We start from the raw sequence: 26,421 nt of genomic DNA on the forward strand, positions 1-26,421 counted from the left end.
TGGTACCTCCTCTGGTAAAGGACTCTGCTGATTTTGCAGACTGTCTGTACTGTTAACTTCAACCTTTAACATTATTCCTGTTAAATATGAATTAAACCATTTGAACCGTCCTACTCATACCACAATACTTATGCTTATCTAGAAGAATTTCAGGACTCGCATAGTCAAAAGCCTTTGAGAGATCATAAAATATCTGAATGGGCAATGTTCTGTCATTAACCCTTGTATCACACAAAATGTATTTGAAAAATGTAATTTCAATTGTTACATTGTGAAATTGAAGCCCAGCAAAATTGTATAATGGAATGAGGCTTAAAGTTCCTTCTCTCCAACAATACACCATAAAGCAGAAATTATGATGAGAAATGGCATAGGCGAGTGAGTTTTTATATCCTGAATCATGCAGATTCCTAATGATTTGCCATTTTGCTTTAAACATACACAATAGCTGGTGAGCTTATGTTATGCCATCACCATAAACAAAGCACAAGGCTAGACGCTGCATGTTGTGTGTGTGGACCTTAGTGTTAGTTCCTTTTCACATGGTGAGCACTACATAGCTGTCTTCTGTGTTAGTGAAGCAGACAAACTCTTTGTTCATGCAATTAATCATACTACTTCAAACGTTGTATACAAAGGAGCTTTGTAAGTCAAAAATAAATTTCACATTTACAAAGTTTCATGCACATAATTTATCACACATTTATAACAATACTTACTGATTTCAGTCTTGTCATTTGTCCTTAGAATTATGTTACCAATATTCAATATATTTTGCATTTTATTTCAGAATCATATTGTGTATAAATTGTATTAATATTTCAAACATAGCATCCTGTCTAATAGGCTATGTACGAACTACATAGTAAATCATGATTTATGGGATCAGTAAAGAAATTCACTAAGTTTGCAAACAACCATTCAAAGAGCTAAGGATTTTAACCACTGATATATAAATATTTTCTAATTAATTTCTTGTAAATAATTAATCACTGTTAGAAGGACACATTTTGAGTTCACTATTAAATTGTGTTTCTTTACTGCAAATACTTATGTGTAAATGAATGGTATGTACTCCTATTGAAAATTATTTTCATTAATATCTTGACAACGGAAATGTCTATCTCATTTAATATAGGAGGAAGGACCCAATAATAACAAGAATTTTTCTCTAGCAGTTGACAGAACACTTGTTTTGATTTCTCCCACTGCCTTCACTAGACATGATTTTGTAACAGTTGTCCAAGCAGCATTGGTGTGGGAACACTATTGTAGTCAGTTTGATTGTGTTTGTAAGCACTGTTTCATGTGTTAAGTGATTTTTCAATGGCAGACATTAAATATCAATGTGCTAACATCAGGTTCTGTTCCCTGTTAGAGAGCCTGCAGCAGAAACTGTCACAATGCTTTGGATAGCTTATGTGGTGGAAGCTTTGAGCTACACAAGGGTTTATTACTGGTTTTCCCATTTTAAAAGTGGCCAAATGTCAATTGAAAGTGAATCACAACAGGGATGTCCCTCAACTTCCAGAAAAACAGGGAAACATTTTAAAAAAGTCCATGTTATGGGAATGTTTGATCATCATAAAACAATCAATGAGTTGATGGACATGACTGGAATATCCTGGAGTTCATCAATGAACTTTGACTGAAGATGAAATTTTGTTGCAGCAAAATTTGTTCTGCGCATGCTTTCTGTTGACCAGAGAGTGAATCATTAGTGTATGTTCCAGGAATGGTAAAAACAGTCAGAAACTGACCCAGCCTTTTATGCAAAAATCAGCGCATTCAGTGAATCAAGGTGTTATGGATACAATGCAGAAACCACGGAACAATGCAACCACTGAAAGACCCCTTCTTCACCAAGTACAAAGAAATCATGGAAGCTGAAATCACATGTGTAGAAAATGGTGGTTTGTTTTTTCCACATCACAGGGATTGGCCACCATGAATTTGCTTCCCAGGGTTCGACAGTTAACCAACATAACTACTTTCCAATTGTTAAATGATAATGTGAAGCAGTGAGAAAAAAAGACATACATTTTTGCAGTCAGGAGACTAACTTTGTCAGCACAACAATGCACCTGTGCACACAGCATGACAGGCAGATTTTGGCTAAAAACCAAATGACAGTAGTTTCTCACACAACCCATTCACTGGATCTGGCGCTCTGTGACTTTGTTATATTCCTCCCCCCCCCCCCCCCCCCCCACCCCCCACCCCAAAAAAAAAAAAAAAAAAAAAAAAAAAAAAAAAAAAAAAAAAAAAAAAAAAAATGCAAGGAAGTGTTTTCAAGATGTAGAAGAAGAGAAGAAAGACACTAAACAACCTTACTTCAGATGAGTTTAAATCTTTTTGCACAAATGGAAAATATTTGAGACAAGTGTATTATGCTTGGAAGACATCATTTTCAAGGTGTTTCCGGTTTCAAAATGTTCCATCAAGTACATGTTTTATTGTAAAAAGATTCTCGTTATTTTTTGGTCCCCCTTTGTATCATTCAGTTTAGACAGTGAACATATAACTACTTAACTAATGAGCTGCCTGAGTGTTTTCATGCAGCTGTAGCTTATTTTCCAGAATCATTACTTTAAATGCCAATAACTATTGCATGTACACCTAACTAATCTGTGATCTTAAAATGCAGAGTGTGGCACAAATGACTATACGTTTCTACAACGAAATGCGGCGGTATTATTACACAACTCCAAGTAGCTACTTGGAACTCTTGAAGCTGTACTTGACTATGCTGCAGAATAAGACAGACCAGTTACAAAAGAAACATGACCGTATTGCTAATGGCCTACGGGTAAGATGTAAATAAAGCTACCAGTACAATAAGGTAATATACTTTAAGAACAGCTAAAGTGTATTTGCTTAAATACATAAAAATCAGAACAATTTTGTGTAAGAAGATATGTTAATGTAAAACTTATAAATTGACATGTAACAGTTATATCTTTGAAGTATGCAATAATAAGTCAACTCTAGAGTTATATGAAACTTTCTGTATTATCTACACAACAGTATTGTTCATAGAAAAGGAATTGTTGGGTGCAGAAAATGTGTAATCACATGCAGTTTGTGGATGGCACTTTGCAGAAAAACTGGTAGATCTGACTATCCAAGTTGTGAGTTTAATGAAATAAGGAGTCATGAGTCAAAGTTGCCATGTACTTGATATGAACAGCCAGAAATGTTACTTAAGCAAATCCAAGGAACCCAGGCAGGTTTATAAATAGCAAAATAATAATAACGGCTTAGGTCCACCCCAAAACCTGACATGAGAAACCATCTGCCTTCTGACTGCAGCAACCCTATAGTCTTCTGTACTTGTCTTCCCATTTTGGCTTGGTGCAGTGTTCCCACAGAGTGAACATGTACCATCATTTCGACCAACACCACCAAACTATTGCCCATTACCTACCATCTTGCATTCAAGAAACTGCTCATTTCCTTCGCTGCCTCTCCACAGTTCCTGTTCCATTACCACCAGACACCTTCTTGGTCACTGTGAATGCCCCTTACTTATGCACCAACATCCCCCATGCCCATGGCCTTAAGGCCATGGAACACTACCTGCCCCAACATCTTCCTGATATCTAACCATCCAAACCAACAACATTTTGACCTGCAATTTCACTCCTGAAATCCAAATCTGTGAACAAATCCTTCTTGCTGCCAGGGTACTAGCATGACAACATTCTATGCCAACTTCTTTATGAGGCATCTGGAGGAATCCATCCTATTCAGTCAAAACCAAACCACCTTGCCTGGTTCAGATTCATTGATGACATTTTTGTGGTCTGGAGTCCTAGCAAGGAAAATCTTTGCTCCTTCCTCCTTAGCCTCAACATATGCTCTCAGATATTTACTTCAGCCATTCCTTATGAACTCAGTGAGCCACCTTCATGGATGTCAATGCCCCCTCCCAGATGATCCCACAAGTACATCCATTCATCTTAAGTGCACCATCCACCAACGGTACCTCCCCTTTGACAGCTGTCACCCATTCCATCTCAAAAAGTCTTTTCCTTACAGTCTTGCCAACTGTGGATGCTGCATCTGCAGTGGAAACAGATGTCAAAATATATAGTAACCTTACCAGAGCATTTTCTGTGCACATGACAAGTAACACACTGTCTACTTGGATGAATGGCAACAGCCAAAAATTGACAGACTGTGAACTATCCAGCTGCTGAACATGTTGCAACAGCTGCTTCCCTATGCAAGCCCTTGGTGTGAATACTCCCTTTCAGCACTGGTTTCTCTTAAGTATGCAGGTGGGAATTGTCTCTTCTGTGCTCTCTCAATTCCTCTGGCCTAAACTTCTGTTAACTTGTTTTCCACTGCCTCACATGACCTTTCTTTCTCTCTTCTGTCCACACCACTCTTTCCCCATTCAAATTGTGTACTGCTTTCATCCACTCCCCCCCCCCCCCCTCTCTCTCCCTCCCTCCATTATCTCTCTCTCTCTCTCTCTCTCTCTCTCTCTCTGTCTCTCTCTCTCTCTCTCTCTCTCTCTCTCTCTCTCTCTCTCTCTCCCCCTCTCTCTCTCTCTATATCTATCTATCTCCCCTTTTCACTCCTCTCCCTTTCCCTCCCCTTTCCCTGCCTCCCTCTTCGTCTCCACATTCCCCTCCTTTACCCCTAGTCCCTTCCCCTACCTCTTCCACCCCCTTGCTTCCTCCCCTCTCCATCTTCTACCTTCCTTTGCTTTCCCCCATCTCCCTCTCTCCTTCCCTCTTTCCATATCTGTTTTATGTTCTATCCTTCGTACTATTTCTGTTTTGTGCAGCTACAGAATCAATCTGTCGAAAGACCTGCTTCTTTCTCATAAATAGTATCTTTGTGGAGAATAATTGAAAGAATTTGGAAAGTACTCATATCCTGAATGAACTTTAGCTGGCATTAATATCAACAGACCTTCAATATTCAATACATTATTAGGTTAACATTTGTAAATTTACATACATCCTTTTCCTTTTACTGCTATTGTGCATGGAGATTGGTATGACAATACTGGTTCTGGTTCGCCCCTCTGCTCATGCAAATTCTTCCTGTGTGCTTCGATCCTCTGGATGCAGGATTCTCAGTGCGAGCGAAATGATGAACAGAATTTGAATGAATGGATAAACTTTGTTTTCCTAATAACTTTCTATAACACTTCTTTAATGTACAGTTGGAATACACATTCCCCTTAACAATATTAACACAGCAGAACTCATGATACATCTGCCCGCTATCACGTATAGGTGAAGATTCATCAATTAATATTTGTTTTGTTTTATGCCAATATTACCTATGGTACAAAATTATTATTATTTATGAAATATGATTCCTTACACTCATTACCCCAGTCTTGCATCTTCTCCTACGGTCTCCCTACCTCCTTCATCCCAAGCAACTGCTTTAAAATAATCAGTCTTGTCATGGTCATGGGAGTGTGTGTTTGGATGACTGTGTTCTAGTGTGTGTGTGAATGTGTGTACTTCTACTATGAAAGAGCAAAATCTATACTGTAGGTAAGTGGATGCCTTTCCCTTATTTTACATAAAGAACTAAAGTGTACGACAATCATTTTCACACAAGTGGTGAACTACCTGCTGATCATTGCATAGTTATATTTAAGAAGCTAAGAAAACCTTTTGCTATGCCTTCTGATATGTTTCCCATAATCCCTGTGAGCAGTTATGACATCTATGCTGTGAGCTTGTGTCTTATCACTATCTGCATTAGGTGCTCCTAAAAGATTCAGCTGCCTAAGTGAGAAAGTATTTATTTATTTACTTATTTGATCTGATAGACAACATCCCTTTGCAAAGTGTGAATGTTGCATCGTGTGTGTAAGTATTTCAAGGAAGTAATTGTGAAAAGTGTAGAGTATAGTTGTCCACCTGTATTACTGATGGTAATGAGACAGAAATGGGGTAGTGTAAAGTAGTGTTCTGGTATGCCACTCATTTCTTTGTACTAGTACCAATGGTTACATTATATGTTGTGCCCACACCCAATGAATTATTCAACACTATTAGCTGCCATAAATTCAAAATTTACTCTGAAATTTGCTTTTTCTAAAATTAATGTTAATTTCTACCCATCAGATGGCTCCATAAAAGTCTCTGTACAATTAAATAATTAAATGCACTAACCAACAGTTACACACTAAAGACTCTTACAGTAAAGTTTTTTGTCTTAGACTTAGTGATATATCACATAAATATTATTAGAGCCTTAATGACTTACCACATAAATGTTGCTGTTATAGAAATATTAATCTGCCAATGTAGTACTTGCTGTTTCTGCTTTATAATATCTTCTCTTTAACTCTGTACAATATTTCCTCTGTAGTTTGTAACTCAATGGCCATTTAATGTAGTATAGTGAAATTAATGTTAATTTTAATTATTTCGTATTATTTTTGTCATACATTGACTTTCTCTACATCATAATGTACCACTTGTGTACTATATTATTACTAGGGCCAATAAAACTCAATTATACTCTACTCTACTCTTTTTTGACAGCACTTCCATGTTTCATGTGAAGAAGTACCTCTTCTACTACCTTGGCACAAATGGATGTTGCATATCTGGTGCTCATTCAAATATGTCAGTAACCTTGCTGAGTCTATAGTGCTTATTCAGATATGCCAAAAACCTTGCAAATACCTTAATACACAGACAATACCTTTCCTAAATAGTCCAGAAACAAATTTACAACATACTTTCTTCCCATACCAGTAACATTCTCATCTTCACTGTGAACTAGACACCAACCAACATTGGCCAGTGTCCTTTATTTTTCCTGTAATACTTGTTTTTCCATTTATTTTCACTCTTTTGTCACCAGAAGGTAAAGTGAATATTCAGGCTGTGGGTACATCTAACTCTATCTGGTAACTATTTTTCTCTGTTTCTCATTGTACTTCCATTTTCAGATTTTTTTCTCTACTAAATAGATGTGGTACCATAAATCTGTTTTTTGTTTTTTAACATTGCATATTTAACTTCCCATTATTACTCTTTGCTGTAAAAGTTATTATAAAACATCAGCAATTTAAGTAATTGTTCTGTTCATGCGTATTCTCCTGACTGCTTGTATGTCAAACAGCTATGCATCACATACTGTATCTGTAATAACTGTTCTGAACAGCTCCAACTACAGCTTGTACATTACCAGGAACAATGGATTAGCAAAGCAAAGAAGTCATGAGCAATAGAGGAAATACTTCAGTTACCCAACAATAGTAGGTAATACAAAAATGTGCAGCAAAAGAAAGGAATATGGAAATATAAGGCATTCACGAAATAAATACTAAGTATAAGAAAGCTAAGAAAGCTAAGACAAAATGGCTGCAGAAAAATGTGATGAAATAGTTGTCAGTTGGAGAAATTCAGCACATAGAAAAATAAAAATAGCTTTTGTGGACTTTAAAAGTTAAGATGTCACAATAAGAGTGCAAAGGGAGTTCCTTCATTAAAGAACTTGTAGAATCCTTGTTCAGTTGACTATATACTGCATTTCTGCAATATAAACTCATTTCTCTAATTATGAGAAATAACACAGTATGTAAATAAACATCAGTTTGTTAATAGTTTTGTGGTCATTTCTTCTTCAAAACTATTTTGTCCTTTGGTTTTTAAGTATTACTCAGTGTCAGTATATAATATAAATTTCTTTACATGTGATATACCCTGTTGGGCAGCATCACCCTCTAAATGACTTATTACAAAATTTACATGGTTTTGATTACCCCCTCTGATCAGATAAATTACTTTTCATTATTTTTTAGAATATGACAAAGGTTTCCTCTCCATTTAGATTGAAATTAATAAAATTATTATTTAAAGTTTCCAACTTCTGAGTTTAGTTCATCAACCACTACCAAGTGCTATTATTTCTATCTCATTCTTCTTCTTTCAGACCGTTCATGTACATCTTTTACTACTTTTGTGGTCTTGTACTGCCAGCATACAACAATGGTCCTACTTGTCCCTTAAAATAAACAAATCTAAAGTCATTGCCACTCTGCACCATCCATCTTTCTTCTTCTACCTGTTTCAATATATTAATGAAATCCTCCTTTTTTTCCACAATTCATGTTGTCATTCTGTTTCTGTGGCCAAGTGGTCTTCTACATCCTGTATCTGACTACCTAATCCCTTTACTCTTCTCAACTTTTTTCCTAAAACACTGATTCTTCCATTCAGTTGGCTAGCCACATGTTTCATATTTTTACCTTATTGAACCCATCATACGCCATCTTCATAAACTGTTTCAGCAGTTTTTCTATAGATTGCATTCACAAATTTACAGTTTCATCACCCACTGCTACTGCCATGATTTAGATGTATCACTACTATTATAGGAACTGATACTGCACAACTGTTAATACAATTTTCTTACACCAAAAACCCTATTGTAAACATTGTACTACTTCAAATTCACTCTCACAATTATGTAACCATAAATATAAAAACAAAGATGATGTGACTTACCAAACAAAAGCGCTGGCAGGTCGATAGACACACAAACAAACACAAACATACACACAAAATTCAAGCTTTTGCAACCAACGGTTCCTTTATCAGGAAAGAGGGAAGGGGAGGGAAAGACGAAAGGATTTGGGTTTTAAGGGAGAGTCATTCCAATCCCGCGATTGGAATTCCGCTCCCAGGATTGGAATGACTCCTTATCCTCTCCCTTAAAACCCACATCCTTTCGTCTTTCCCTCTCCATCCCTCTTTCCTGATGAAACAACCGTTGGTTGCGAAAGCTTGAATTTTGTGTGTATGTTTGTGTTTGTTTGTGTGTCTATCGACCTGCCAGCACTTTTGTTTGGTAATTCACATCATCTTTGTTTTTAGATATATTTTTCCCACGTGGAATGTTTCCGTCTATTATGTATATATATATAACTTAATGGGGTCGTTGTGGGGGTGTTCTGAGGGTGAGATGGTATTAGAAGGTGGAAAGTGTACCATGAGGCTGAAATGAAAATGAAAATAAAAATACATGGGAGAGATAAAGGTGAACTAGAAAGTAACTGGAGATCTGTTGTGAAAAAAGGCGAAAAAGTGTTGGTTAAAGCAGGGCTATGTTGATCCTGTGGTGAACTTGGGTTGGTAGACAAAGATGTGCACAAAGGTTAGGTGATTGTGTTGCTGCCAAAACATGTTAAAGGATGGAGAAATTCGGGAAAATTTCGAAAAAACTGCGTGTAAATGTATACAAAGTTTGCCAAGGTAATCCCATTCCTGATGTCCAGGCGGAGCTTCAAGGAATCCTCAGAACCTTAGGCCCCCTACAAAACCTTTCACCTGACTCCATCAACCTCCTGACCCCACTGACACCCCGCACCCCTACCTTCTACCTTCTTCCTAAAATTCACAAACCCAATCATCCCGGCCGCCCCATTGTAGCTGGTTACCAAGCCCCCACAGAACGTATCTCTGCCTACGTAGATCAACACCCTCAAACCATTACATGCAGTCTCCCATCCTTCATCAAAGACACCAACCACTTTCTCGAACGCATGGAATCGTTACCCAATCTGTTACCCCTGGAAACCATCCTTGTAACCATTGATGCCACTTCCTTATACACAAATATCCCGCACATCCAGGGCCTCGCTTTGATGGAGCACTTCCTTTCATGCCGATCACCTGCCACCCTACCTAAAACCTCATTTTCGAAGGCCAGACATACCAACAATTAAAGGGAACAGCCATTGGTACCAGGATGGCCCCCTCGTACACCAACCTATTCATGGGTCGCTTAGAGGAAGCCTTCTTGGTTACCCAGGCCTGCCAACCCAAAGTTTGATACAGATTTATTGATGACATCTTCATGATCTGGACTCACAGTGAAGAAGAACTCCAGAATTTCCTCTCCAACCTCAACTCCTTTGGTTTCATCAGATTCACCTGGTCCTACTCCAAATCCCATGCCACTTTCCTTGATGTTGACCTCCACCTGTCCAATGGCCAGCTTCAGATGTCCGTCCACATCAAATACACCAACAAGCAACAGTACCTCCATTATGACAGCTGCCACCCATTCCACATCAAACGGTCCCTTCCCTACAGCCTAGGTCTTCGTGGCAAACGAATCTGCTCCAGTCTGGAATCCCTGAACCATTACACCAACAACCTGAAAGCAGCTTTCACATCCCGCAACTACCCTCCCGACCTGGTACAGACGCAAATAACCAGAGCCACTTCCTCGTCCTCTCAAACCCAGAAACTCCCATAGAAGAACCACAAAAGTGCCCCACTTGTGACAGGATACTTTCCAGGACTGGATCAGACTCTGAATGTGGCTCTCCAGCAGGGATACGACTTCCTCAAATCCTGCCCTGAAATGAGATCCATTCTTCATGAAATCCTCCCCACTCCACCAAGAGTGTCTTTCCGCCGTCCACCTAACCTTCGTAACCTCTTAGTTCATCCCTATGAAATCCCCAAACCACCTTCCCTACCCTCTGGCTCCTACCCCTGTAACTGCCCCCGGTGTAAAACCTGTCCCATGCACCCTCCCACCACCACCTACTCCAGTCCTGTAACCCGGAAGGTGTACACGATCAAAGGCAGAGCCACGTGTGAAAGCACCCACGTGGTTTACCAACTGACCTGCCTACACTGTGACGCATTCTATGTGGGAATGACCAGCAACAAACCGTCCATTCGCATGAATGGACACAGGCAGACAGTGTTTGTGGGTAATGAGGATCACCCTGTGGCTAAACATGCCTTGGTGCACAGCCAGCACATCTTGGCACAGTGTTACACCGTCCGAGTTATCTGAATACTTCCCACTAACACCAACCTATCCGAACTCCGGAGATGGGAACTTGCTCTTCAATATATCCTCTCTTCTCGTTATCCACCAGGCCTCAATCTCCGCTAATTTCAAGTTGCCGCCACTCATACCTCACCTGTCTTTCAACAACACCTTTGCCTCTGCACTTCCGCCTCGACTGACATCTCTTACCAAACTCTTTGTCTTTAAATATGTCTGCTTGTGTCTGTATATGTGTGGATGCATTTGTGTGTGTGTGTGCGAGTGTATACCCGTCCTTTTTTCGCCCTAAGGTAAGTCTTTCCGCTCCCGGGATTGGAATGACTCCTTACCCATTCCCTTAAAACCCACATCCTTTCGTCTTTCCCTCTCCTTCCCTCTTTCCTGATGAAGCAATAGTTTGTTGCGAAAGCTTGAATTTTGTGTGTATGTTTGTGTTTGTTAGTGTGTCTGTCGACCTGCCAGCACTTTCATTTGGTAAGTCACATCATCTTTGTTTTTAGATATATTTTTCCCACGTGGAATGTTTCCTCTATATATATATATATAATGTATGATTGTACTTATATAATAGAGGGAAACATTCCACGTGAGAAAAATATATCTAAAAACAAAGATGATGTGACTACCAAACAAAAGCGCTGGCAGGTCGATAGACACAGAAACAAACACAAACATACACACAAAATTCAAGCTTTCGCAACCAACGGTTGCTTCATCAGGAAAGAGGGAAGGAGAGGGAAAGATGAGAGGATGTGGGTTTTAAGGGAGAGGGTAAGGAGTCATTCCAATCTCGGGAGCGGAAAGACTTACCTTAGGGGGAAAAAAGGACTGGTATACGCTCGCACACACACCTTTACAGGTGATGTGCTTGGTGTTGGATGACTCACTCCGTAACTCATGGGAGCAGCTGCGGCATGTGAAGTGGAACACAGACCAGTAATCCATCAGTATCTGTACAGAAATATTTAGAGAGGCTTCCTGCACCTTTCATGTCTCTATCAATTTGTACAGGTTCTGTGTGCCTTTCGCTGGCTGCTGCTGCTCATCAGAAACCTAGCATGCCACTTTTCCTCTAAAACTGACTTCTGTCATGACTCACTTCTTCTAGCTCCAGCTAATCATCCTTTCATTACTGTAGTGGGCTCTGAAATGTCTCAGAATCAGATTAAATTGGTAACTCTTTCTTCATGCATTTCTGAAACAATTTCATTCCATGTCATTCTGATGGTCACCATGTCAACTGGACTTCATAAGAATGACCCAGCTGAGATGCAAGCAAGGGATGATTGCAATAATAAAAGTAGTTTTCTTTGGTGATGTTTCCTACCTTGTTGAAGAAAAAAAGTCACATGCCATTGGGTGAATGAGTGGTTAGGAATAGTACATACATTGCTTGTTAAGCAAATATACTTTGAGTCATATGAATGGAAAGGAGTGGTGTAAACAGAATTAAGAATAAGTCACAGTCTTCTAACTCATGCTCTTTGTAATGTATGTTAATCATAAGCTACACCAATTTGAAATATGAAAGCAGTCATGTGTTTTGGTAAATTCGTGTTTCTTGACAAGTCAGATATGCCAGCATTTCATTAAACAGAGACTTCTATTTTGTGAGCATCTTTTGAACACATGGCTGTTTCAGAGTTATTTCTTGCAGCAATCGTATAAGGAGGAAACCATTGCCACAGAACCTACTTTTAGTGTCCTTTTCATATGGTTCTCAAGTAGTCTATAAGTAGGTGATATTTTGTTTGGTTAAAAACTATAAGAACAATTTTATTTGCTGCTTATGTTCAATAGAAGAGTTTAATGATCTTTAAAACTTGATAATATTTATGTTTTTAAAATTAAGATTTAAGAGCGCCTTGTCTAGTGAGAAAATCTTGCCTGTATGTGGCACTTATTTTTAATTCAGGAGAAGGGACACTGGTTTCTCTAAATACAAATTGTCCTATACCTTAGGTAATAATGAAAAGAATGTGTTCAACATTTGAGATTTTGTTTTTGTCCAGCCAACTAGGCCAACTGATAAGTAAAATATTTTTATCTGTCAGAATCACTAAGCTCTACCCCTCCCTTGCTCTTCTTCAACTCTCAGTGATTAGCCATCCATGTCTATCTGAACCATTGTTTTATACATAGATAATATTTTCAAAGATGAAAACAGTACAGGTATACTTATTGTATGCCCCAAAGACAAAAATCATAATCACCCCACTGCTGTATTTATGCAATTTTTGGTTGATATTGTAAACAAGTGTATGGTAGCTATCATTCATCTTTCCCATTATTTCTCTAAGAACGTTTTAAAGTAACTCAAAATTTAAATACATTTTAATGATTCATTTACAGAAACTGTATGAAACAAATGAATTAATCGATAGAATGAAGATTGAATTGACTGCAATGGAACCAGAACTGAAGCAGAAATCAATAGACGCAGTTGAACTTATGAAGCATTTAGTAAAAGAGCAGGCTCAAGCAGATAAAGTGAGGAAGATTGTGGTGGCAGATGAAGCAGTCGTAAAGGTATCTATCATTTCACCATTTTTTTGTAACAGAGAGGAATATGCCAAACAATGGAAAGTCGAGGACAATAACAACAATATGAAAAAGATAGACTGCTGCACACATGAGGAGGCATTGACTCGCAGACAGACACAATAAAAGACTGCTAAACTTTTAACTTTGAAAAAGCCCATTTTCAGAAGCATAAAACACACACACATATTAACATAAGCATGGCTCATTCACATGGCTACTGTCTATGGCCACTGGGGCCTAATTAGGACTGTGGCTGCATTTGACATGAGCAACAATCTGAGGTGAGTTGTGGGGATCTTGAATATACACAATTATGTAGATATCCTCTGAAATTTGGTGTGAAAGGCTTTTTTGAACAAGGGCTCACAGCCAGAATTTTATGAAGCATAAAGGAAACTTGCAACTGATGCTGTTGCATGAAATACAGTTGTTTGTCATACTTAAAATTCGAAACTTCAAAACATAATATGACATATGCAATTGTTTAACTCAAAAAGCATATTTAAATTGCACCTGTATCTGTGTATTTGAAGCAAGTTTATTTGACATTCGTGATTTTACTTGAACACAAAGAATATACTGAAAGTCACTGATGTACATAAATTCATCTAAAGAAATGTGCAAAATGCTTGGATTTTGCACTTTACTGGTTTTGCGACACTTTCTACACTGTTGTCCAAATGAATACTGTAGCATCAGCACATCTTACTAAAAACAATGGAAATTGCTTAGCAAGTTTCCAATTCTTTTAAAAATTTCTACATCCATCAAGTTGGAGCATTTCAAGTTTGATAAGAGAGAGTGATGGTGCTCCATATGATTTTCTTTATTCACTGAGTGGCAGGTGTGGGATATCAGGATGCAATATATGCAGATGAAGTTGTTTCTTGGTTGCATGTAGCTTCATTATGTTTATCTAGTCCTTATGATTGTGATAATGCAGACAGAAGAGAACTTTAAAGATTAAGATATAATTTTTTTCATAATTGTAGGTAAAAGCTCAGGAAACTCAGCAGCTAGCAGATGAAGCACAACGTGATCTAGATGCAGCACTGCCAGCAATGGAAGCAGCTATGAAGGCTCTGGAATCACTCAATAAGAATGATATCAATGAACTTCGTGTGTTTACTAAGCCACCACAACTAGTCAAATTTGTTATGGAATCTGTATGTCTTCTTATGGGTGTGAAGTAAGTTCATTTTCTGTGTCTAAATTCACCTCAACATCTTAAGTAGTTGTAAAAAAAGGCTAACTTTTCTATACAGTAATGATACATCTTGTGTATCACTATCTTTTGCTATAAGAGAATATATCATGAACTATTTAAAACATAAAAGATGAGCTATTAACAGAATACACAGAAGAAACTTTGCATCACTATGTAAAGTGTACTATTCTAAGGAAACAAATTCTGAGATTACCTTAAAGTTCAAATATGTAGCTAAAAACTAAATATCAGTTTATTGTAATCTGATGAAACAGCATTATGAATACTAACACTGAAAACTTCCTGGTAGATTAAAACTATGTACAAGGCATGAACTTGAATCTGAAACCTTCCATCTAATGGGAAAATGCTCTGGCCAACTGAAATTATACAGCCTTGATACATGATGCACCTTCACAGCTTCAGTTCTCCCAGTACCTCTCTCCTACTTTCTTAATTTCACAGAAGCTCTCCTGCATGCTTTGCTGAACTAACATGCCTGGAAGAAAAATAATGTTGAGTAATCACATAACCACAGCGTAGGAGAACATTGCACACAGGAGGAAAGGTTTTGAGTCTGATTCTCAGTCTAGCACACAGCTTTAATCTGACAGGAGTCCACTGCAGACTGTTGTGAGTACTGTAAAACTGCACCTAGCTATATTGTGTTTTATTGTTCTTATGGTACAGTTTTACACATGCAAACATTTAACAATTACAAATACACCTTCTAACACTTTAGGCAACAAGAATCGATGTGGAGTTGGTTTGCAAAATTCACACCTCTCTCACCTCAGTTGACTTACTTGGTAAGCACTGCCAAGCTTCTTCTCTGGATTCCCAGCTACATCGATCTCCAAAAACTTCTTCTCCAAAGAATACTGCTGGTTAACGGAATTTATTAGCCTCTCTCTCTCTCTCTCTCTCTCTCTCTCTATCTATCTATCTGTCTATCTATCTATCTATCTATCTATCTCTACTCATGAAATAAGTGGATACTTGCAGAATACTTTTGTTTGGTTTTGGTATATTTCAACTTCCAACAAAGAACAAATTCACCATTTCTCACATAAATATTCGAATGTTTGCAAGTCAACTGATTCGTCTTGCATTAGACTTGATTAAACATATTTACAATGGCACTGGTTTAACAAACAAATAATTTATCAAGATGCCTTGCTTCTCTCAAGTCCAACACATGAATTACTTGAAAGTCTAACCTCATTTCTTCATTTGTCCTTAACAATCATCGCACTCACTAAAATCACAGAATAATACATAAACACCCTTGTTCAGCTCTACACATACACTGAAACTCTATGAATCATCCAGCAGGTACATGTCGCAGTGTCCACAATTTTCTCATGACTGTTTTTAGACCTGCACACACAAACATGCAATGCACAGTAGGTTGGATTCGTCTATCTCCCACTTCTATTTAAAATATCATGTGTTTGAGATGGAGGAAGGCCAAATGGTTCTATAATTTACGCAGAAGTCATTCCCCCCTCCCCGATCGAACACAGGATATTTTATATACAGTCATTATGTACATTTATATGACATATAATAACAATTCATATTTCAATAGCATACCTTGTTCTTTTCATAACCGTGAAGACCTTTTTTCTTATTATTTAGTTATTCCTTATTTTTTTTGATTTTACTTTAATTAGAAATATGTGAACATTTTCATCAATTATGGAGTTTGTTTTCTTATATCTAGGAATCATGAGGATTAAACCCTTAGTTTCCAATCGTAAGCTCCAGGTGTTCATGACACTTGAGTACGTTACTCATTATTCTAATTCCTTGTACTATTTTTTCCTTAGTACGTACTAGTATCATTGTTTATATTAGTTTGTAGTCTGGAGGAACTCTGGGCAACTGAGAGTGTTCTTTTCAACACTTGTAAATTCACATAAAACATAATAATGTCAGTGATATATAGAATTCAAACTTATCAGAGTAATTCCTACTAAATATGTGACTTCTGTCACGATGCTGTCCTTTTCCCCTAGCATCAGTACCTATATCTTACAATGGTGTTGACCCTATGAATTCACTTCCTCCTTCCGTTTTGGTAGGTACACCCCTTTATAAAACACCCCTAGTCATCACGCCACAGGTCATCCTATTTCTATGTAGGTATGCCTGCTGTATATCCTTAGAAAATGCTGGGTAGGCCACCCTTATCCTTTATGAGTAGGCCTCATGGTTCATTGCCCTAGTATACATCTTTATATACACTATAATTAAATATTTCGGAGTAAAATAAAAATCTATTTTACACTTCACTCTCACTTCTTAGTACCTCATTTAAAACCCTAGAGTCCCCCTCTCCTTTCATCTCATATAATCTTAGTAGATAGTATTTCGACACAGATTATTCAACTCATGGTAGATACTATGTCTACCTATTTTGTTCAAGCCCCATTATCCTGCTATTTATCAATTTATCTGAGTATTCGCTACACTGACTTTTCTTAAATAAGCATCACAATTTACTCCAATCTGGCTTGTTCTCCTTCATTTCTCATCCTTCTTGCTTATGTATACTCATTGTAAGACCATCATAGTTTTTCTATATTTATGTACCTATGTGATATGGACTCTTCATTGTTCATATATATATGAATATAATAGAGGGAAACATTCCACATGGGAAAAATATATCAAAAACACAGATGATGTGACTTACTGAACGAAAGTGCTGGCATGTCGATAGACACACAAACAATCACAAACATACACATGAAATTCAAGTTTTCTCAACAAACTGTTGCCTCATCAGGAAAGAGGGAAGGAGAGGGAAAGACGAAAGGATGTGGGTTTTAAGGGAGAGGGTAAGGAGTCATTCCAATCCCGGGAGCGGAAAGACTTACCCTAGGGAGAAAAAAGGGGTATACACTCGCACACACACACATATCCATCCGCACGTACACAGACACAAGCAGACATTTGTAAAGGCAAACAGCTTGGGCAGAGATGTCAGCGAGGCGGAAGTACAGAGGCAAAAATGTTGTTGAAAGACAGGTGAGGTATGAGCGGCGGCAAATTGAAATTAGCAGAGATTGAGGCCTGGCAGGTGATGAGAAGAGAGGATATACTGAAGGGCAAGTTCCCATCTCCGGAGTTCTGACAGGTTGGCGTTAGTGGGAAGTATCCAGATAAACCGGACGGTGTAACACTGTGCCAAGATGTGCTGGCTGTGCACCAAGGCATGTTTTGCCACAGGGTGATCCTCATTACCAACAAACACTGTCTGCCTGTGTCCATTCATGCGAATGGACAGTTTGTTGCTGGTCATTCCCACATAGAAAGCTTCACAGTGTAGGCAGATCAGTTGGTAAATCACATGGGTGCTTTCACACGTGGCTCTGCCTTTGATCGTGTACACCTTCCGGGTTACAGGACTGGAGTATGTGGTGGTGGGAGGGTGCATGGGACAGGTTTTACACCGGCGGCGGTTACAAGGGTAGGAGCCAGAGGGTAGGGAAGGTGGTTTGGGGATTTCATAGGGATGAACTAAGAGGCTACGAAGATTAGGTGGATGGCGGAAAGACACTCTTGGTGGAGTGGGGAGGATTTCATGAAGGATGGATCTCATTTCAGGGCAGGATTTGAGGAAGTCGTATCCCTGCTGGAGAGCCACATTCAGAGTCTGATCCAGTCCCGGAAAGTATCTTGTCACAAGTGGGGCACTTTTGGGATTCTTCTGTGGGAGGTTCTGGGTTTGAGGAGATGAGGAAGTGGCTCGGGTTATTTGCTTCTGTACCAGGTCGGGAGGGTAGTTGCGGGATGCGAAAGCTGTTTTCAGGTTGTTGGTGTAATGGTTCAGGGATTCCAGACTGGAGCAGATTCGTTTGCCACGAAGACCTAGGCTGTAGGGAAGGGACCGTTTGATGTGGAATGGGTGGCAGCTGTTATAATGGAGGTACTGTTGCTTGTTGGTGGGTTTGATGTGGACAGACGTGTGAAGCTGGCCATTGGACAGATGGAGGTCAACATCAAGGAAAGTGGCATAGGATTTGGAGTAGAACCAGGTGAATCTGATGGAACCAAAGGAGTTGAGGTTGGAGAGGAAATTCTGGAGTTCTTCTTCACTGTGAGTCCAGATCATGAAGATGTCATCAATAAATCTGTACCAAACTTTGGGTTGGCAGGCCTGGGTAACCAAGAAGGCTTCCTCTAAGCGACCCATGAATAGGTTGGCGTACGAGGGGGCCATCCTGGTGCCCATGGCTGTTCCCTTTAATTGTTGGTATGTCTGGCCTTCGAAAGTGAAGAAGTTGTGGGTCAGGATGAAGCTGGCTAAGGTAATGAGGAAAGAGGTTTTTGGTAGGGTGGCAGGTGATCGGCGTGAAAGGAAGTGCTCCATCCCAGCGAGGCCCTGGACGTGCGGAATATTTGTGTATAAGGAAGTGGCATCAATGGTTACAAGGATGGTTTCCGGGGGTAACAGACTGAGTAAGGATTCCAGGCGTTCGAGAAAGTGGTTGGTGTCTTTGATGAAGGATGGGAGACTGCATGTAATGGGTTGAAGGTGTTGATCTACCCCCAGAGGGTAAGGAGTCATTCCAATCCCGGGAGTGGAAAGACTTACCTTAGGAGGAAAAAGGACGGGTATACACTCGCACACACACACATATCAATCCACACATATACACAGACGTCTAAAGCTAGCGAAATGAGTTGAGCATCCCTCATTTCGCTAGCTTTAGACACCTGTGGATATGTGTGGATGGATATGTGTGTGTGTGTGTGAGTGTATACCCGTCCTTTTTCCCCCTAAGGTAAAACATGATTTATCTGTTGGTGTAAATCATGCTCTTATTACACTACCCACCCCTTTCAAAATCAATACAAACCGTCCCCTCTACATCACATCTCATAAAAGGTATAAAATATTCTATACAAAATTGAACATCATATGCTATAGCTTCATCATTATTTAATTATTCATCCAATATTATATGTTCTGCTAACGTAATATTCACTTCCGTTCATTAAGAAAAATATGCATTAGGTCATATAAATTTGAACTCTGTACCAACTATGGCGGTACATCTGTCAAAGAATAATGTAGTTGTCCTAAGGCCAGCTCAGTGAGGACGGAAACCTTGTGTAGAACAAAAAGGCAAAAATTGGCTTACTATATATCATTCTGCATGAGAATAGTATTCCCATGACCGAGGGAGAACTGATCAGGCACCTTGTTCCAAGGTTGTGCCAAATGACTGAAATTGGAGACAACTTGTGAGCAGTTCTCCCCCTCATGCTGCAACCGAGCAAAGTCGGGACATTTAACTGACTGTAACAAAAAAATCTCTTACCAGGATCAATTTTGGATGACATAATAACAAATTCTCGCTCTTAAGGTTTGTACCAGTACCTCTAAGTGTGGGAGGATAGAATAGTTTAAGAGTGGAGGAATTCGGGGCAGGGAAATTATTACAGAAGAAACACCGAAAACAGCTCTGGAGCCAACGGTCGTCACACCGCCTGCTAACTAAGAATGTTAACGTCCCTGGGGGATATGTGACTCCGCCTGGATCCCATGGCTCTGATATTAACTTCACTTGAGTAAATGCTGACCAGCACTTCTTGTTAAATTTTGTTTGAAAGTCTCTCCCCTTCAAAACAATCACCACTTCCCTATGTAAGACAATATTAGGTGATGATACACTTTTTTCTACTTTGATTTGGATAAGCCTGAATTCTTTCCTCATGTCATCTATAACCTTGCTAGTATCATTAAGTTTGGAAGAAACAATAGGCAACGCATTCCCGGATGTTATTCTCTCGGTGACTTTTTGATCTATAAGTCCTTCAAATTGTTCCTCCAGACTACTTGTATTTTTTAAGTCTGAGGTTGCTATTTTCTCTTTAAAGTTTCTTTCCACGTCATCTACTTGAGTGTTAATGCCTGCAATTTGCAATTGGACTATTGGTGTTAATTCACTATTCTTATTGACGGTCCCTTTTAAAGTATATAATATCTGTTTTACAGCATCAAACTTAACATTACACACATTTTCAAATGATCCTAACCTCCCACTAAGTTCAGATTCCATATTATTACATTTATCTTCAACATCAAATTCTAACTTTTTTATCAAATCCTGAATTTGATCATACTGTTTCTGACTAAAGTCAGTGAACAGTTGATTTACATGGAGGTTTAAAGAGTTAGTTTCTTCATTCTTTATTTCTAATTTCAAATCCTCTACTTTATTATTTAAATCATCAAATTCAGTCATTAAAGCCCCCATGCTTTCACACAGACTACCAAATTCTTTGCTTTGCAATTCTACTTTGGCATTTGACAAATTTAATTGAGAATTTACTGAGCCTAGTTCTTTACTTAATGTTTCATTTGAGCAGTTGAAGCTGCACTCTGGGCATCTAATTTAGCATTTTAAGCTTTGATTAGGTTTACTAATTCAGACCAGTCTGGCCATTGTTTAGTAATTTTCATAGCCATGCCTGTTTCTGACGTTTCTCCGATTTGCTGTTCCTGATCCATATTCTTATGATATTTAGACCTAGTAATCATTCAAAAAAAATTCAATTCTGAGTATAATAACTACACCAAGAAAAGTCACTCTACTGTTTGTGTCACTTCTTGCTAAGGTACTAAAGTTCTATTTTGTACTAACCCACATAGAATTCTCGCAACGTAGGTAAGCGGATGTGACGGCAAGTCAGTACCAGTGAACAACAAGCTGGCGGTGTCAGACGTTTGTGTTGACATCGGCATCAGTAGGCAGCTGTGGAAGAAGGTCAGCACTGGTGAACCACAACTGGTGCCGGTGGCGTCGGATGTTGTTGCCATGTCGGCGTCATATCGCTTTGTGTGAAAGCTGTATACTCCCCCCACTGGATCTTCTTAGTTGAATTATTCTCATCGTATCTCTTCTTAGTCTAATACATCGAGGTCTTCTTTCCATTCTTTTAATGTTATTAATTCCTTACATCTTCCCTTTTGTTGCATCCACAATTGTTTCCATTTGATTTTTGGTCTTAATCCAATTACAAGAAACAGTTCTCTTGTCTTGTTATATCTGGTTGCTATGGCAACACATCATACCTTCTTCTTCGATTTCTTCTCAAAATTCCTGTTTTTTTGAGTCCTTTTCACTGGTTGTCAAACTCTAACACTTTAGAAGAGAGAACATGTTGAGTAAATATACAAACTTTATGTTTTCATCAATTGACAATGTAGTGGATTATGCAGAATAATATTCTTGCATTTCACATATAAATATCTCCATCTTCTCATATTTCAAGCTTTAGAAACACATTAAATTAACAGTCATAAGCGAGCTGGTTTAAGAACCACCAATAATTTATGAACATGTCTTGCTTCTAGCAGGTACAACACATGAATTACTTGAAAGTCTAACCTCATTTCTTCATTTGTCCTTAACAAACATCACAGTCACTAAAATCACTGAATAATACATAAACTCTCCCTGTTCTTCTCTACACATTCACTGAAACTCTATGTATCATACAGCAGGTACTTGTCAGCCGCCATTTGGCCGCCGCATCCACAATTTGCTCGTGACTGTTTTTAGACCTGTACACACAAACATCCATTGCGCAGTAGGTCGGATTCATCTCTCTCAGGGACTGATGACCATAGCAGTCTGGTCCCTTCCATCCCACAAACCAACCAACCATCATCTCTCTCACACTTCTATTTAAAATATCATTTGTTCGAGATGGAGGACAGCCAAGTGGTTCTAGAATTTATGCAGAAATTCTTGAAGCACTACAACCTACAGTCCATATAAATAAATGCTGTAAAAATGAAATGGGTGTTGTGTGGGTCAAACATTAAGGATGGTAAAACAAAAACAGAATCATCATTATAAGGAATAGGCATTGAGTTGTGAATGGGCCCCACACAAACATCTTTTTGGTAACTGTATCTCAACCATCCAACTGGCATCCATATTGCATCACACACATACAACATGAACATACAACAAGCATTTATAGCTACTCTCTGCTTGTCTCAGATAGGATGTGTGAGGTGAATGTGGTCAAGATGAGGAGTAGCTAGAGGGCAGCAATCAAGAAAAAGTACAGCAAGAGAGGCAAAAACGGTCACAGGAGCTGCTTTCACTCCCCCATAAGCAAGAAGGCTATTAAGATGTATCACTAATCTGGATGTGGGTGTAGGATTGAGTGAGAGGAGGATGGATGTCAGAGACTAAAAGATACAGTCCTTAAAGAATAGAAGGGACTGAAGCCAGAAAGGAGTGTCAAACTGAAGGATATAAGAAGATTACTCACACACAAGTTCCTGTTAAGCAGAAACTGGCAGCAGTGAAAAGATCTGTTATACCTGTATTATATGTCAAAAATATAACCTACATTAGCTGTACCTGCTTACATATTCCTGTACTCCTATCTTTTTCTTCTTTACTCCTTAATCCTCCCTGCTTTCACTTCTTCTGCATTCATCCCATCTGCCTAAGGTGAGACAAGTGCCCACAGTTGGGCCAACAAGCACAAGGGGAGAGAAGATGTGTTCTGCAATGAAGAACTAGAGAGGCATTATGAATAAACAGTAAATCTGAAGACATTTATTACAGGTTTCTGTCTATTTAAATGTTCTACTATGTATTAGCATCATAATTCTAAGAGGCAGTTTATACCAGATTATTACTGATTTGGAAATCAGTTGCTCCAGTTCATTTAACAATGCCAACTCTTTCTTGGTTTAAAGAATTTGCCAGCAAAACGCATTTGAAATGGGATTACCCAGGTTCTACAGATGGGAGGAATTCTGGCAGCATATTATAAAATAACAAGTAGTATTATTCTGTTGTACTGAAGCAGTTTGAGATACAATCAACAAATTGCAGTCATGGATGTTTGTGTATGTGGATACAACCTGATGAATGTATGTTACATCATAGTATGTTGTGAAAATAACTTACAGATCCAAAACTTTTACTTTTTCCATGTAGAAAAGCCTCTGCAATTATTCCCCACAGCAAGTAGATTTTTTTAATGCACATTTAGGACAATGAGTAAGTCGGACTCCTTAGAATCCAAATCAGTGTAACTGATCAGAGCATACAGTTAGGTGCCTTTGCCTACTACATCTACATCTTGTACTACTGGTAGTCATTTTCTGTCCTGTTCCATTCATAAATGGAGCAAGCGGAAAAGACTATCTAGCTGCCTCTGTAAGAGCTCTAATTTCTCTGATCTCGTCTTCACAGTCCTTAGGCAAAATGTACATTGGCAGCATTAGAACTGTTCTCCAGTTAACTGGAAATACCTGTTCTCAAAATTTTCTCATTAATGTTTCCCAAAAAGAGTGAAGCTGAACAGTTTTGCAATAGTTCTGATAATTAAACATCCAGTACGACATTGAACAGGATTTGAGAAAAGTTTAAAAATTCCAAAAATTGAGTATTTTATCATACTGTTTATTTATTTGTCAGTTTCCATGGGACCATTTGAGCAACAGCTACTTGGTCATGCAGTGAATCAGTACATAGTTTATAGAATGCTTATTAGAAATTTTGTAAATGAGAGAATTAATTAAACTCATAATGTTCCAACTTACACAGAAGTAATGCAAGGTCAACACAATCAGATGCTTTTGTTAAATCAAAGCAAATACCTACTGCCAACAGCCTATAGTTTAGTCCTGATAGTGCCTACACATAAATAAATAAACTACATTTTCTGTGGATACCCCTTTCCTGAAACCAAATTGGAAGTCTGACAGCATATTATGTGTACTGAGATGTGCCACTAGGTACTTTGCTTTCTCAAAAACTTTCCAAAACACTAGTAGCAAAGTAACTGGGCAATAGTTGTGTACATTATTTGTTCTCACCCTTTTGTAAAGTGGTTTCACTAATATTTCAGTTTGTCAGAAAACTGACCACAACTGTAAGATGCAAATGCTCCTGATAAACTGAAGTCAACCATTCACCTTACAAACTACCATCCTCATGTGCTCATCCAACTTCATATTGCTTTGCAGTGTTTAATGCCTAGTATAATGTATATATCTAAAAACACAGATGATGTGACTTACCGAACGAAAGTGCTGGCAGCTCGATAGACACACAAACAAACACAAACATACACAAGAAATTCAAGCTTTCGCAACAAACTGTTGCCTCATCAGGAAAGAGGGAAGGAGAGGGAAAGACGAAAGGATGTGGGTTTTAAGGGAGAGGGTAAGGAGTCATTCCAATCCCGGGAGCGGAAAGACTTACCTTAGGGGGAATAAAGGACAGGTATACACTCGCACACACACACACACACACATATCCATCCGCACATACACAGACACAAGCAGACATTTGTGTCTGCTTGTGTCTGTGTATGTGCGGATGGATATGTGTGTGTGTGCGAGTGTATACCTGTCCTTTTTGCCCCCTAAGGTAAGTCTTTCCGCTCCCAGGATTGGAATGACTCCTTACCCTCTCCCTTAAAACCCACATCCTTTCGTCTTTCCCTCTCCTTTCCTCTTTCCTGATGAGGCAACAGTTTGTTGCGAAAGCTTGAATTTCGTGTGTATTTTTGTGTTTGTTTGTGTGTCTATCGACCTGCCAGCACTTTGAATCGGTAAGTCACATCATCTGTGTTTTTAGATATATTTTTCCCACGTGGAATGTTTCCCTCTATTATATTCATATCATTAATTTGAACCCAACAATTATACTAGTATAATGTATTGTATATGACGAAGGTGTAGAAATTGGAGGAAGAAGAGTAGGGTGTTTGAGGTTTGCTGATGACATGGTCCTTCTAGCCACAGGGGAATAAGAATTACGGGATTTGGTGGACACCATTGAAACTAATGGAAAAAAATGTGGAATGAAAATTAACACAAATAAAACAAAAGTATTGGCACTAGGAGGAAATCAGGAAATAAAAATTATGCTGAATGGAGAAATACTAGAACAGGTGCAAAATTTTAAGTAACTTGGAAGCAGGATAGACACTGACTGGAAGTGCACCACAGAAATTAAAACAAGGATAGCAATGGCAAAAGAGGCATTTTATAAGAAAAGGAGAATTTTCTGCAGCAGTCTGGACAGAGAACTCAGGAAGAGACTCATAAAATGTGTTGTGTGGAGTGTTCTTCTATATGGCACTGAAACATGGACTATGAGGAAGAAAGACAGAGAAAGGCTGGAGGCTTTTGAGATCTGGATATGACGGAGGATGGAAAGAATAAGTTGGATGGACAGAGTAAAAAATGAAGAGGTATTTAGAAGAGTGGGAGAGAAAAGACAGTTACTAGATGTAATAAAGAGAAGAAAAAGAAATTGGATTGGGCATATATTAAAAAAGAATGACGGATTGATTAAAACAGTTTTAGAAGGTTATGTAGAAGGGAAGGGAAAAGGAAGTGAGGAAGGATACTGGATGACATGATGGGCGGTACAACATACAGCAGCCTTAAGAAGGAAGAAATGGATCGCAGAAAATGGAGAGGCAAAGGACCTGCTAATATAGTAGATAACTGATGATGATAATGTATTGTTTAACTGTACAATATCTGCTGTTGTGTGATGATTCGTGAAGTTGCTACACCAACAGTAATTTCTGAATAATAAACAAAAGTTGTATTATCACAGAGGTGATAAATGCATCAGTTGTAATGTATCACAGATGTGCTCATAACAAGAATACAGCTGCAAATGAAAGAAAAAGTTTGGTCCTTCTCATTAAGCAGTGCAGAGAAGAAAAGTTCATTACTTTAAAATCTAGGTGACACAGTCATGAAAGAAGAGGTACAACATCATGGCTATAGAAAGACCTCAAAAGAAACCTTTACACATCTTTAGTAAAATGTACAGATTCCAAAATTG

The 26,421-nt window shown here is 38.6% G+C and overlaps 1 protein-coding gene across 1 annotated transcript in view; it reads left to right on the forward strand.

The window, feature by feature from the left end:
• LOC126482033 (dynein axonemal heavy chain 6-like) overlaps positions 1 to 26,421 on the forward strand; it is a 1,073,010-nt gene that overhangs the window by 622,010 nt on the left and 424,579 nt on the right. Inside the window, exons 101-103 of the mRNA XM_050106005.1 lie at positions 2,648 to 2,809; positions 13,159 to 13,335; positions 14,343 to 14,539. Coding sequence (XP_049961962.1) covers positions 2,648 to 2,809; positions 13,159 to 13,335; positions 14,343 to 14,539 — 536 coding nt within the window. The remainder of the gene's footprint in view (positions 1 to 2,647; positions 2,810 to 13,158; positions 13,336 to 14,342; positions 14,540 to 26,421) is intronic.

The sequence above is a fragment of the Schistocerca serialis genome, chromosome 5 (assembly GCF_023864345.2).
Source record: "Schistocerca serialis cubense isolate TAMUIC-IGC-003099 chromosome 5, iqSchSeri2.2, whole genome shotgun sequence".
Taxonomy (NCBI): domain Eukaryota; kingdom Metazoa; phylum Arthropoda; class Insecta; order Orthoptera; family Acrididae; genus Schistocerca; species Schistocerca serialis.